The 12993-nt window shown below is 43.1% G+C and overlaps 1 protein-coding gene across 1 annotated transcript in view; it reads left to right on the top strand.

The window, feature by feature from the left end:
• The window catches only part of SHTN1 (shootin 1), a 711155-nt gene that overhangs the window by 259107 nt on the left and 439055 nt on the right, over nt 1–12993 (top strand). The window contains exon 4 of the mRNA XM_078643901.1: nt 1768–1862. Within this exon, the coding sequence (XP_078500027.1) occupies nt 1768–1862 (95 nt within the window). The remainder of the gene's footprint in view (nt 1–1767; nt 1863–12993) is intronic.

The raw sequence follows: 12993 nt of genomic DNA, 5'->3' as shown, positions 1-12993 counted from the left end.
TAGAAATAGAATAGAATTCCCAACTGTGTCGCAAAATATTTGGAATTGGATGTCAAACAAATTCAGTTCTGCAGGCTAATACAAATTATTTCTAACATCAGCTGTCAGTGTTATTATTGTCACATTCTTTTTTTAGTGTAATGTTGTCTTCAAGCTGCTGGAATTAACCATGTTTTGTTCTTCTGTACATACCTAGGACGCGCGCTTTGAAAGTTGTAATGCTTTTTAACTGTATAGTGTCATCGTCCAGTTAACAGCGTGAATAATGTTTTTCATAATTTTCATAATCCATAATTTTTCATAATTTTTTCGTATGGTACTGTCCGGCATATCTTGGTTTGTTTTCTTTGTATGATGGTAGTCATTATTAAATGTGCTCATTGTGTACATTATTTTATCGATTTTTATTATTTTACAATAAAAAAGTTTTGCTCATTGTAAGTAAGTCGAATGCGCGCCAAGGGCGTATTTAATTCAAACTGTAAACCTCGAACCCGCTGTGGACTAGGGATCATTTATCTGTCTAGATATCTTTATAAACGATGCCCGTGACTTATGATGAGCTCATAACCCCCCCCCCTCCCCCCTTTCCCCCCCCAATCTTCCCCCTCCCAACCTATGGAAATGCCCCTAACGTTCGGAAATTAAATGTATGCAGTTTAGAAAGGTGTTGAAAAGTTAATTGTTTTTGCCAATTCCCCACTTATCCCATGTTCTCGTTAACGTGTGCATCGTTTAATTCATTCATATATTTGTGCGTTTGGTTATCCACCGTTGCCTTCCATTTAATGTGTTTGAGCCACCGGCATAGGCATTAATGCTAGGATTATTCACTCGTCTTAATGCCTCAGTATAGCCATCTAACCTTCAGTGCATGCCTACAGGCATACAAGGTACCCCATGGTACTACATTAATCCACCCATAAATCATGTATTTCATGCATTCGCCCTTAACAGGTGGCGACATTAATTCACTCTTATGTGCATTGATCAGGCCTTCCCTTATGTACCAACAGCTTGCCCAATACTGTTGGCAATTCCCCCACATATGTGATACTTTCTACTTTCTCCACCTCATCAGGGAAGCCTGTTCTTGGAAGGGTGCGCCCTCTGCTGGGACAGTCAAGTAAACGCTCCTCCTGGCTATACACCTTTCTCCTCCAGTGGGTCTTGGGTGTTTATGGGGCTTACGTACTCTGCGTTTGCTGGCCCCTTTCACATCAACATTAGTAAAAGATCGCAGAAAGATAGTATTAATTTTTCGGCAGTGCTACTATCACCCTTATTTTTCTGAATAAATTTGGTCTTCCTTTCACCTCACTTTTCGTCCAGTAGAGTGGAATACAACCAGTCGCTCATCATGGCACAAACCACTTCGATTTGCGGTACTGGGGCATCAGGGGTCGAACTGTGGCTGACAGCTCTGTACCTCGGAGTTGGCCGCACGTCTCTGAACCGCTGCCACTGTGAGTGAAGGGCATTCATGAAATGCCTCGTCCAAGGCCGTGTTGTTATAGTGCGCCTGGGAATACACCGAGATAAAGAGGGGAAAGCCTCCTTTGCACACTGCGCTCCCTGAAGTCAGAACAAATGATTTGTCATGGCACTGACAGTGTTCCAAGAAAAGCAGATTAGATGGAGGGTGTTACACAAACCCATCTTTAAATTCCTCAAAATCAGGGGGTGCCTACGCTCGGCTGGGGGGGCGGGATGAGTAACTCTGGAAGTGGCCTGACCTGCACATCTTGTTTCTTCCCATTTCTCTAGTATCTCACAAGGTCATTGAGGAAGTCAGCTCCATGCAGAGCAACCTGGAGATTGAGAAGACGTGCCGCGAGAGCGCCGAGGCCCTGGCGACCAAGGTGAGCACCGGAAGCAGTGCCCCGGCTGTGTCCGGGTTGTATGAAATATCAAATGCTACTTTTAGGACATGTGAAAAAAGAGACATTTCCACTGCCTGAGCCGCGTGCCTGTCGTTAGCCATGCAGGGCTCTATGTCCGTGTGTAACGTGAGGGGTAGTAGCTTTGCTGTCTGATTTCATTTGATATCTACATTTGAGTACAGCATGGCTGATATATAGCTCTGCTCCTGTCTGACATAGGTCTGCAAATGTCTGCGTAGCGCAAGGTATATCTGTGCTGTCTAGGGGGTGGTTACATTTGTGTACACCGTGAGGTGAAGCTTTGCTGTCTGAGGTGCGAGGCTGCGCGTCAGTGTAAAATCGGCAGCTAGGTCTGCTGTCTGAGGTGAGTCCTGTGTGTGTACGTCACAGATATGCTGCTTGGCTGTGAGTGCACATCTGTGTGTAGCGCTGCTCTCGGAGGCTCGAGCCAGCCAGCCTGTGCTTAACTAGATGCAGGATTCTGCCATCTGAGGCAATCATCTGTATATCCGTGTGCACCCTAAAGCAAAGAATTGCATATGTCTGTACCTGAAAGTAAGTAGCTCTGCTGCACAAGGCGTGACCCTCTAGGTCTAGGCAGTCTAACCCGAGGACTTGTTCTGCCGTCGTCATTAATTAAGGCCCCTTTGTGGCAGGAGAGAAACTGCTGGTGCCCAGGGGAAAAGCCTGCTGTCCACGTGCTTATGTGGAATACGTCGTCATGTTAAAACATCTTAAGAGCGAGGGTCAAAGTGTGTCTTTTGGGTTGTTTGATGCATTCAGTATAAACAAATAATTCACTCATTTTTTTTTGCTTTTTAGCTAGTCAAAATGCACTTCCAGTTTGCGCTTGTAAGTTACAACTGCTTTAACACCGAAGAGTGGTTTAGAGTAAGAATATTATGTATGACTCATTAATAGTTCGGATCGTTTAGGCTACAGTATTCGCCTGTCCTACAGACCAGTATTGGACACACTTGAATGAGGGCGTGGTAGCTACACAACAGATTGTCACCTAGCCTGTTTCCGCATCGCAGCTGATAGTAGAGTTTCAAACACATAAATGAATTTCTTATACAACGAATTATAGATGGGTAATGGTGAAAACTGGCTTTTTATTCAGCAAGGAGTTCTGAGTGACTTAAAATAGACGAACACGAAGTTCGAGTTGTCAGAGCCACAAACTGATAAACATCCCCGTTGTTCAAAGTTTAACCATCTATATTATGTTGCATGTGACACCACCCTCCCCCCAAATTAGTTGAACCTGCTTGCAACATGTACAGGGGCAAAGTAATGGGGGAGCCACATATAATATGTAAACAAAATATACAAAAAATTCAGGCCCCTTGTGACCCACCTCATCACCCTCTGGAAAAAAACCTCTCCACCCATATCCTGACCTTAAAAAAGATACTAAGCATCTTGTCACCCATGCACATCACCCTCTGTATATAGTCCTAGTCCTCCACCAAGAAAGTGTATGAAAGTAGTACCTGGCCTCCTGCCACACCCCCACGCCCTCTGTCTTGGGTAGGGTGACCAACCGTCCGTAAATTTCACGGACCGTCTGTAATTTGGATCTTATGTCCGTTGTCCATGATGATCCCTTTTACGGATGCCTTTTGTCTGTAATTTTGGGCATTGCTAGGAACAGCACTGTTCCCCTGCATGAAGCCTCAACTCCCTGATCTGGCAGACACCACTCATCCTCGGAGCACATAAGCAGCCCCACCCCGCCTATCCTCATTCTGTATGCAGCTGATTGAAACATACAGAATGACAATGGTCCAGTCTGGGCTGTTAAAGATAGAGACGTTTTAAGGCATGGGCAAAGTGGGTTCTTGTCCAGGGCCCCCACCTTTCTAGGGGCCTCATCATTAAGCTTTCAGGATAGTCCCAGACAGTGGCATAAAGCAAATATGATGGGCCCCCTCTACAATATTAAAAGGGGCTCCCAGGTCTCAATATCTCATAAATATTCAAAGGCTTTGCCCCTGACGGACAGAGGGTTCCCTTAAATGTTTGGAGTTCAGCAAAGAGGATTGTAAATGATCAGACAATAGTTGCTGAGGGCATGAATGAGCTGAAATGAATAATAAATTCAGAGTTGTTCTAGCAGGGGGCCCAAAATAATTTTGGGCCCAGGGACCCCAAAATCCTTAAGGTGTCCCTGGTTAAAGCATGTGCTGGGCCTCCTCTTGCCATGGTCTAGGGCAGGGCATTAAGTCAGAAGGTAGAAAGGTGCAAAAACGCCAGTGCTGCTACGTGAGAATCCAGTTCATGAAAGAAGGCAGTGAAAGAAGTTAAAAAGAAGAGGCTAGAGTTCTTTCACAGTCTTATCATTTTAGAACTGATGCATTTTCAATATTATATTCAACAAAGCTATGGTTGCTGCTTTTTTATTTTATGCAACCAATAACCATTGAAAAAGCCAATCATTCTGTCATATTGTAGTTGTAACATTACTTGTTGTGTTATATATCTGGATACAATGAAAGAACAGGCAAAATACCAGTTGGGTGGTACACTATACTAAGCACACATTTTTAGCAAAGGCGTTTTAAGCCATGCCCTTAATTACATCTAACACCCCCTTTGGGGAGACCCCCAGTGTTTTCAACCCATATAAAGCCCTGGAAATAACACCGCCTCAGTCACCTCACGTCCTGGCACTGTGCATCATGCATGACTCATGACTTTCACTTTTTTCTGATTGCCCATGTGCAGGGGCATAGTAAACCCTACCTCCACCCCACCCCTCACTTTAGGAATTACAGCAAGGGTGAAATTCTTGATGGGCCTCTTCTGTATGCAACTCTGCAGACAAATGCTCAGCTCCTAATTATTATGAAAAGGTGGGCGAGTGAGTAAGTGAAGGGATGGGTGGATGGCTGAATGGATTAGTGGAAGGGCAAATGGATGAATGAAAGAGTGAATTGATGGCTAATGAGAGAAAGGATGGATGGATGGATGAGTGAGTGGAAGGATGGATGAGTGATAGGGTCAATGGGTGTATTTATGAGTGGATGAGTAGATGGATGGATGGAAGGAATTTTAGCTAAGTGGAAGGGTCGATGGAGAGAAAAAGGGAGGATTGATGGATGACTGAAAGGGTGAATGGGTGGAAGGATGAGTGACTGGGTGGATGGGTGAGTAAGTGTAAGGATGGCTGGATGGATGAGTGAATGGATGGATGGGTGGAAGAGTGGATGGATAGGGTGAAACGGTTGATGGATGCATAATTGATGGATGAGTGAAAGGGTGGATGGAGGGATGGATGAGTGAAATGATGGATGGAAGGATACATGATGGATAGGTTTGAAAATGGTTGAATGTTTGGATATGGATGGCTTACTTATATACTATTGCGCTACCTCCTCTGATTTGTCTGCAAAACGCACCTTTTGTTCCGAATTTTTGTCCCGAAAGTTGACCTCCTGTCCTAAATTTTTGTCCTGAATGTTCACCCTTTGTCCTGAATTTGTACACACACTATCCTGAATTTGCACCCATGCCAGTTGGCAGTTGGTAAACAGAAGAAAAAAAAAGAACCTTCCATCTTCCCACCAAACCCCACCACGCCCTGAACACTCTCACTCCCACCCCCTCACAGCCCTGCTCTCACACCAAGAGAGGAGAGCTAGCATCGTGCTGACAGCCACTCTGTGAGAGCCGCTTGTCTGCATGGATTCTTTTCCCTTCTCAGCAAATGCTGACAGGGAAGAAGGCGATTGCCATAGGCCCAGTGTTGCCCGCATGTCCCCAACTCCCTGGAGTCTGTGGAGACCGGGGAGAGGCGGGAAAAAGTAGGTGAGACTGCCAATCTACCTCTTTGTGGGGGTCTCTGTAAACCTAGGTGAGGCAGTGGAATAACCAGGAATCAAGCATTTCCCAGGGTGAAGTCACAACAGTGGTTAACAACAGTTTTTTTGTGCAATTTTATAAAGCGCAAACTTGACCCGAAGGTATCAGAGCGCTTTACATGAGCATCCAGTGCATTACAGATGAACACATTCATTTTTTAGGCACAGAGAGATTAAGTGATTTGCCCAGAATCATAGGATGTTTGAGCCTTCTGCCAGACTCGAACCTGGTTCCCTAACTTTAAAGTCGACCACTCTAGCCATTAAGCCACATTTGACGTCATTACAGTGATTAACGGGATTTTTATGTTATTTGCAATAAAGGCTTCCTATGGAGCAGTATACAACATATAGAATTATAGATAGGTAACAGTGAATTACGGGATTTTTTTTCACCGAGAGGTCGTAGTGACATGAAATAGACAATGAGAGCAAAGCTCAAGTTGTCTATGATATCACTCGGAACCTCGAGCCGAAAAACATCCCCGTAATTCACTTTTTTTTACCAATCTATAATTTTATGTTATGCATGGGCTCCCAAAATTATCTGCCCCTGCCTTCACCTATGTGCAGTGGCAGAGGATAATGGGAGAGCCATGCATAAAATGCCATCTCCACCCTGACGCAAATGTGAAAAATAAATATCTTACCTGCTGTCCTTAACCAAAACCCACTACCTTTCTTCCCCCTCCTGCAGCTGTGCTTTCTGCTTTCAGTCAGAGCAGACAGTGCTGTGCTGACAGTCCCTCAGAGAGCTCTGTCACCTGTCCTGGAAGGCCTTTATGACCTCACAACAGTAAGTAACTTGTTTTGTTATCAACTGTTGTGATGGAATATATGACGATATCCCGCAGTCAATTACCCCGCATACCAACACTCTGCATTTTTTACAACGTGGGTACAATTACTCCGCGATACAATTTCTCCGCAAATGTCTACCCCGCATATGACTTTACCACGCATGCCATTACAACGCACAGGGATGCGTGGTGAAGGCATAAACTTACTAAAAGTACTTAACCTAAATATATATATATATATATATATATGTGTGAGTGTGTATATTTGTGTGTATATATGTGTGTATATTATATATGCATATTTATGTTTTTTTAATATATAATTTTTTTAAATATTTATTATTTATATATATATATACACACACACATATATATATATATATATATATATAGATATATTTTTCTATTTAATCCTTTACACCCTAAAAACTAAACCCACCCTGATCCCTTAATATACCCCTGCACCACAAAATCCTAACCCACCCTTACCCCTAAAAAATCTCCTTTACGCTAATACCCCATAAAATTCACCTGTCCCCCAAAACCCAAACAAACCCTTAACCCTAAAAATACCCCTGCACCCCAAAGCCTAAACCCACCCTGACCCCTAAAAATACCCCTGCAGCCCAAAACCCATCCTGACCCCTAAAAATACCCCAGCACCCCAAAACCCAAACCCACCCAAAACCCTAAAAATGCCCCTGTACCCCAAAACATAAACCCATCCTCAATCTTAAAAATACCTCCTTTACCCCAAAACCCACCCTAAATCCTAAAAATGCCCCTGTACCACAAAACCTTAATACCCCTAAACCCTAAAAAATCCCTCAGCACCCCAAAACCCAAATCCATCTTGAACCCTAAAATTACCCCCTGCACCCCAAAACCTACATTTACCCTGAACCCTAAAAATATCTCCTGCACCCCAAAACCCAAACCCACCCTATAAATGCCCCTGTGCCCCAAAAACGAAATGCCCCTAAACCCTAAAATAGCCCAGTACCCCAAAACCCGAACCCACCCTGAACCCTATTTAAACCCCATGTACCCCAAAATCTAAACTCACCCTGAACTCTAAAACTATCTCCTGCACCCCAAAACCCAAACCCACCCTAATCCCTAAAAATGCCCCTGTACCCCAAAACCTAAATACCCCTAAACCCTAGAAATACAATGAGCTCCCAAAATCCCAAACCCTCCCTGTACCCTAATAAACCCCCCTGTACCCCAAAATCTAAACTCACCCTGAACCCTAAAAATATCTCCTGCACCCCAAACCCACCCTAAAAATGCCCCTGTCCCCAAAAACAAAATACCCCTAAACCCTAAAAATACCCCATCACCCCAAAACCCAAACCCACCCTGAACCCTAATACCCCCTGCACCCCAAAACCTCAACTCACCCTGAACCCTAAAGATATCTCCTGCACCCCAAACCCTTAATACCCCCATTAACCCTAAAAATACCCAAGCACTCCAAAACCAAAAGCAACCCTATACTATAAAAATACCCTGTGCACCCCAAAATCTCAAACCCATCCTTAACCCTTAAAATAACCCTGAACCCCAAAACATATACCCCTACACCCCCAAACTAAAACCATTTACTTACCTTAAACTTAAAAATAGCAAAAAAATATGATTTTACCATACATGCACTTACAACGAATTTCGTTGTAAAAGCATGTGTTGTAAAAGCATATAAAATGTAATATGCGTTATTATCGTATTGCGGGGTAATGGTACTTTCGTTATAAAGGTATGCGGAGTGATGGTATGCGGGTTAATAGTTTTGTTGTAAAGGTTGATTACCGTTGTGATGTCATAGCAAGGAGTTATGACTTTCAGAAACTGAAATAAACGCTAGACCATGTATTTTGTACGTTCGTTTTGGGAAGATATTACAAAATTGAGAAGTATACGTACCTACTTGTAGGAGGCATTTGTTATTTTATAAGCTCTATCTCACCTTGCAGACTTCTTCAATAGTTCGTTATTGTTGCATTTTTGTGCCACAAAGTTTACACCTGAGTATACCGGAATGTGACTGTGAATTGAAAATTGAGCTTCCCTGGAGAGGTAATGAATTTGCTTGCGCTTTTGCAACTAATGAACATATTTTTTTTAAAGTAGGATGTTTTTAATTATGACACTGATAGAAGCATGCTCATCATCTGAGCACTGGTATGTTACTACAGTCTGATCTAAGTTGATCTACCATATGCAGGGTTGCGTGGGAAACAGTTACTAGTTGTCCATCCAAGATGGCCGCCTACCAATGTGCTTGGCATAAGTGTGAAAGCACCCGAACATAGGCACTGAGTTGGTCTTAGTTTTCCTTGGTAAATAAGAGGTTTTTTGCAGGTGGTAAAATAGTGGAATAGGATTAGTTTTTACTATTAAATATTTATTGTGATTATTGGATGTGCTATATTATATTCAACAAAGCTATGGTTGCTGCTTTTTTAAAGCTATGGTTGCTGCTTTTTTATTTTTTATTTTATGCAACCAATAACCATTGAAAAAGCCAATCATTCTGTCATATTGTAGTTGTAACATTACTTGTTGTGTTATATATCTGGATACAATGAAAGAACAGGCAAAATACCAGTTGGGTGGTACACTATACTAAGCACACATTTTTAGCAAAGGCGTTTTAAGCCATGCCCTTAATTACATCTAACACCCCCTTTGGGGAGACCCCCAGTGTTTTCAACCCATATAAAGCCCTGGAAATAACACCGCCTCAGTCACCTCACGTCCTGGCACTGTGCATCATGCATGACTCATGACTTTCACTTTTTTCTGATTGCCCATGTGCAGGGGCATAGTAAACCCTACCTCCACCCCACCCCTCACTTTAGGAATTACAGCAAGGGTGAAATTCTTGATGGGCCTCTTCTGTATGCAACTCTGCAGACAAATGCTCAGCTCCTAATTATTATGAAAAGGTGGGCGAGTGAGTAAGTGAAGGGATGGGTGGATGGCTGAATGGATTAGTGGAAGGGCAAATGGATGAATGAAAGAGTGAATTGATGGCTAATGAGAGAAAGGATGGATGGATGGATGAGTGAGTGGAAGGATGGATGAGTGATAGGGTCAATGGGTGTATTTATGAGTGGATGAGTAGATGGATGGATGGAAGGAATTTTAGCTAAGTGGAAGGGTCGATGGAGAGAAAAAGGGAGGATTGATGGATGACTGAAAGGGTGAATGGGTGGAAGGATGAGTGACTGGGTGGATGGGTGAGTAAGTGTAAGGATGGCTGGATGGATGAGTGAATGGATGGATGGGTGGAAGAGTGGATGGATAGGGTGAAACGGTTGATGGATGCATAATTGATGGATGAGTGAAAGGGTGGATGGAGGGATGGATGAGTGAAATGATGGATGGAAGGATACATGATGGATAGGTTTGAAAATGGTTGAATGTTTGGATATGGATGGCTTACTTATATACTATTGCGCTACCTCCTCTGATTTGTCTGCAAAACGCACCTTTTGTTCCGAATTTTTGTCCCGAAAGTTGACCTCCTGTCCTAAATTTTTGTCCTGAATGTTCACCCTTTGTCCTGAATTTGTACACACACTATCCTGAATTTGCACCCATGCCAGTTGGCAGTTGGTAAACAGAAGAAAAAAAAAGAACCTTCCATCTTCCCACCAAACCCCACCACGCCCTGAACACTCTCACTCCCACCCCCTCACAGCCCTGCTCTCACACCAAGAGAGGAGAGCTAGCATCGTGCTGACAGCCACTCTGTGAGAGCCGCTTGTCTGCATGGATTCTTTTCCCTTCTCAGCAAATGCTGACAGGGAAGAAGGCGATTGCCATAGGCCCAGTGTTGCCCGCATGTCCCCAACTCCCTGGAGTCTGTGGAGACCGGGGAGAGGCGGGAAAAAGTAGGTGAGACTGCCAATCTACCTCTTTGTGGGGGTCTCTGTAAACCTAGGTGAGGCAGTGGAATAACCAGGAATCAAGCATTTCCCAGGGTGAAGTCACAACAGTGGTTAACAACAGTTTTTTTGTGCAATTTTATAAAGCGCAAACTTGACCCGAAGGTATCAGAGCGCTTTACATGAGCATCCAGTGCATTACAGATGAACACATTCATTTTTTAGGCACAGAGAGATTAAGTGATTTGCCCAGAATCATAGGATGTTTGAGCCTTCTGCCAGACTCGAACCTGGTTCCCTAACTTTAAAGTCGACCACTCTAGCCATTAAGCCACATTTGACGTCATTACAGTGATTAACGGGATTTTTATGTTATTTGCAATAAAGGCTTCCTATGGAGCAGTATACAACATATAGAATTATAGATAGGTAACAGTGAATTACGGGATTTTTTTTCACCGAGAGGTCGTAGTGACATGAAATAGACAATGAGAGCAAAGCTCAAGTTGTCTATGATATCACTCGGAACCTCGAGCCGAAAAACATCCCCGTAATTCACTTTTTTTTACCAATCTATAATTTTATGTTATGCATGGGCTCCCAAAATTATCTGCCCCTGCCTTCACCTATGTGCAGTGGCAGAGGATAATGGGAGAGCCATGCATAAAATGCCATCTCCACCCTGACGCAAATGTGAAAAATAAATATCTTACCTGCTGTCCTTAACCAAAACCCACTACCTTTCTTCCCCCTCCTGCAGCTGTGCTTTCTGCTTTCAGTCAGAGCAGACAGTGCTGTGCTGACAGTCCCTCAGAGAGCTCTGTCACCTGTCCTGGAAGGCCTTTATGACCTCACAACAGTAAGTAACTTGTTTTGTTATCAACTGTTGTGATGGAATATATGACGATATCCCGCAGTCAATTACCCCGCATACCAACACTCTGCATTTTTTACAACGTGGGTACAATTACTCCGCGATACAATTTCTCCGCAAATGTCTACCCCGCATATGACTTTACCACGCATGCCATTACAACGCACAGGGATGCGTGGTGAAGGCATAAACTTACTAAAAGTACTTAACCTAAATATATATATATATATATATATATGTGTGAGTGTGTATATTTGTGTGTATATATGTGTGTATATTATATATGCATATTTATGTTTTTTTAATATATAATTTTTTTAAATATTTATTATTTATATATATATATACACACACACATATATATATATATATATATATATATAGATATATTTTTCTATTTAATCCTTTACACCCTAAAAACTAAACCCACCCTGATCCCTTAATATACCCCTGCACCACAAAATCCTAACCCACCCTTACCCCTAAAAAATCTCCTTTACGCTAATACCCCATAAAATTCACCTGTCCCCCAAAACCCAAACAAACCCTTAACCCTAAAAATACCCCTGCACCCCAAAGCCTAAACCCACCCTGACCCCTAAAAATACCCCTGCAGCCCAAAACCCATCCTGACCCCTAAAAATACCCCAGCACCCCAAAACCCAAACCCACCCAAAACCCTAAAAATGCCCCTGTACCCCAAAACATAAACCCATCCTCAATCTTAAAAATACCTCCTTTACCCCAAAACCCACCCTAAATCCTAAAAATGCCCCTGTACCACAAAACCTTAATACCCCTAAACCCTAAAAAATCCCTCAGCACCCCAAAACCCAAATCCATCTTGAACCCTAAAATTACCCCCTGCACCCCAAAACCTACATTTACCCTGAACCCTAAAAATATCTCCTGCACCCCAAAACCCAAACCCACCCTATAAATGCCCCTGTGCCCCAAAAACGAAATGCCCCTAAACCCTAAAATAGCCCAGTACCCCAAAACCCGAACCCACCCTGAACCCTATTTAAACCCCATGTACCCCAAAATCTAAACTCACCCTGAACTCTAAAACTATCTCCTGCACCCCAAAACCCAAACCCACCCTAATCCCTAAAAATGCCCCTGTACCCCAAAACCTAAATACCCCTAAACCCTAGAAATACAATGAGCTCCCAAAATCCCAAACCCTCCCTGTACCCTAATAAACCCCCCTGTACCCCAAAATCTAAACTCACCCTGAACCCTAAAAATATCTCCTGCACCCCAAACCCACCCTAAAAATGCCCCTGTCCCCAAAAACAAAATACCCCTAAACCCTAAAAATACCCCATCACCCCAAAACCCAAACCCACCCTGAACCCTAATACCCCCTGCACCCCAAAACCTCAACTCACCCTGAACCCTAAAGATATCTCCTGCACCCCAAACCCTTAATACCCCCATTAACCCTAAAAATACCCAAGCACTCCAAAACCAAAAGCAACCCTATACTATAAAAATACCCTGTGCACCCCAAAATCTCAAACCCATCCTTAACCCTTAAAATAACCCTGAACCCCAAAACATATACCCCTACACCCCCAAACTAAAACCATTTACTTACCTTAAACTTAAAAATAGCAAAAAAATATGATTTTACCATACATGCACTTACAACGAATTTCGTTGTAAAAG

The sequence above is a fragment of the Lissotriton helveticus genome, chromosome 5_1 (assembly GCF_964261635.1).
Source record: "Lissotriton helveticus chromosome 5_1, aLisHel1.1, whole genome shotgun sequence".
NCBI classification, from domain to species: Eukaryota; Metazoa; Chordata; class Amphibia; order Caudata; family Salamandridae; genus Lissotriton; species Lissotriton helveticus.
The sequence above is the reverse complement of the archived record's forward strand: the minus strand, read 5'-3'. Positions and strand labels throughout refer to the sequence as shown.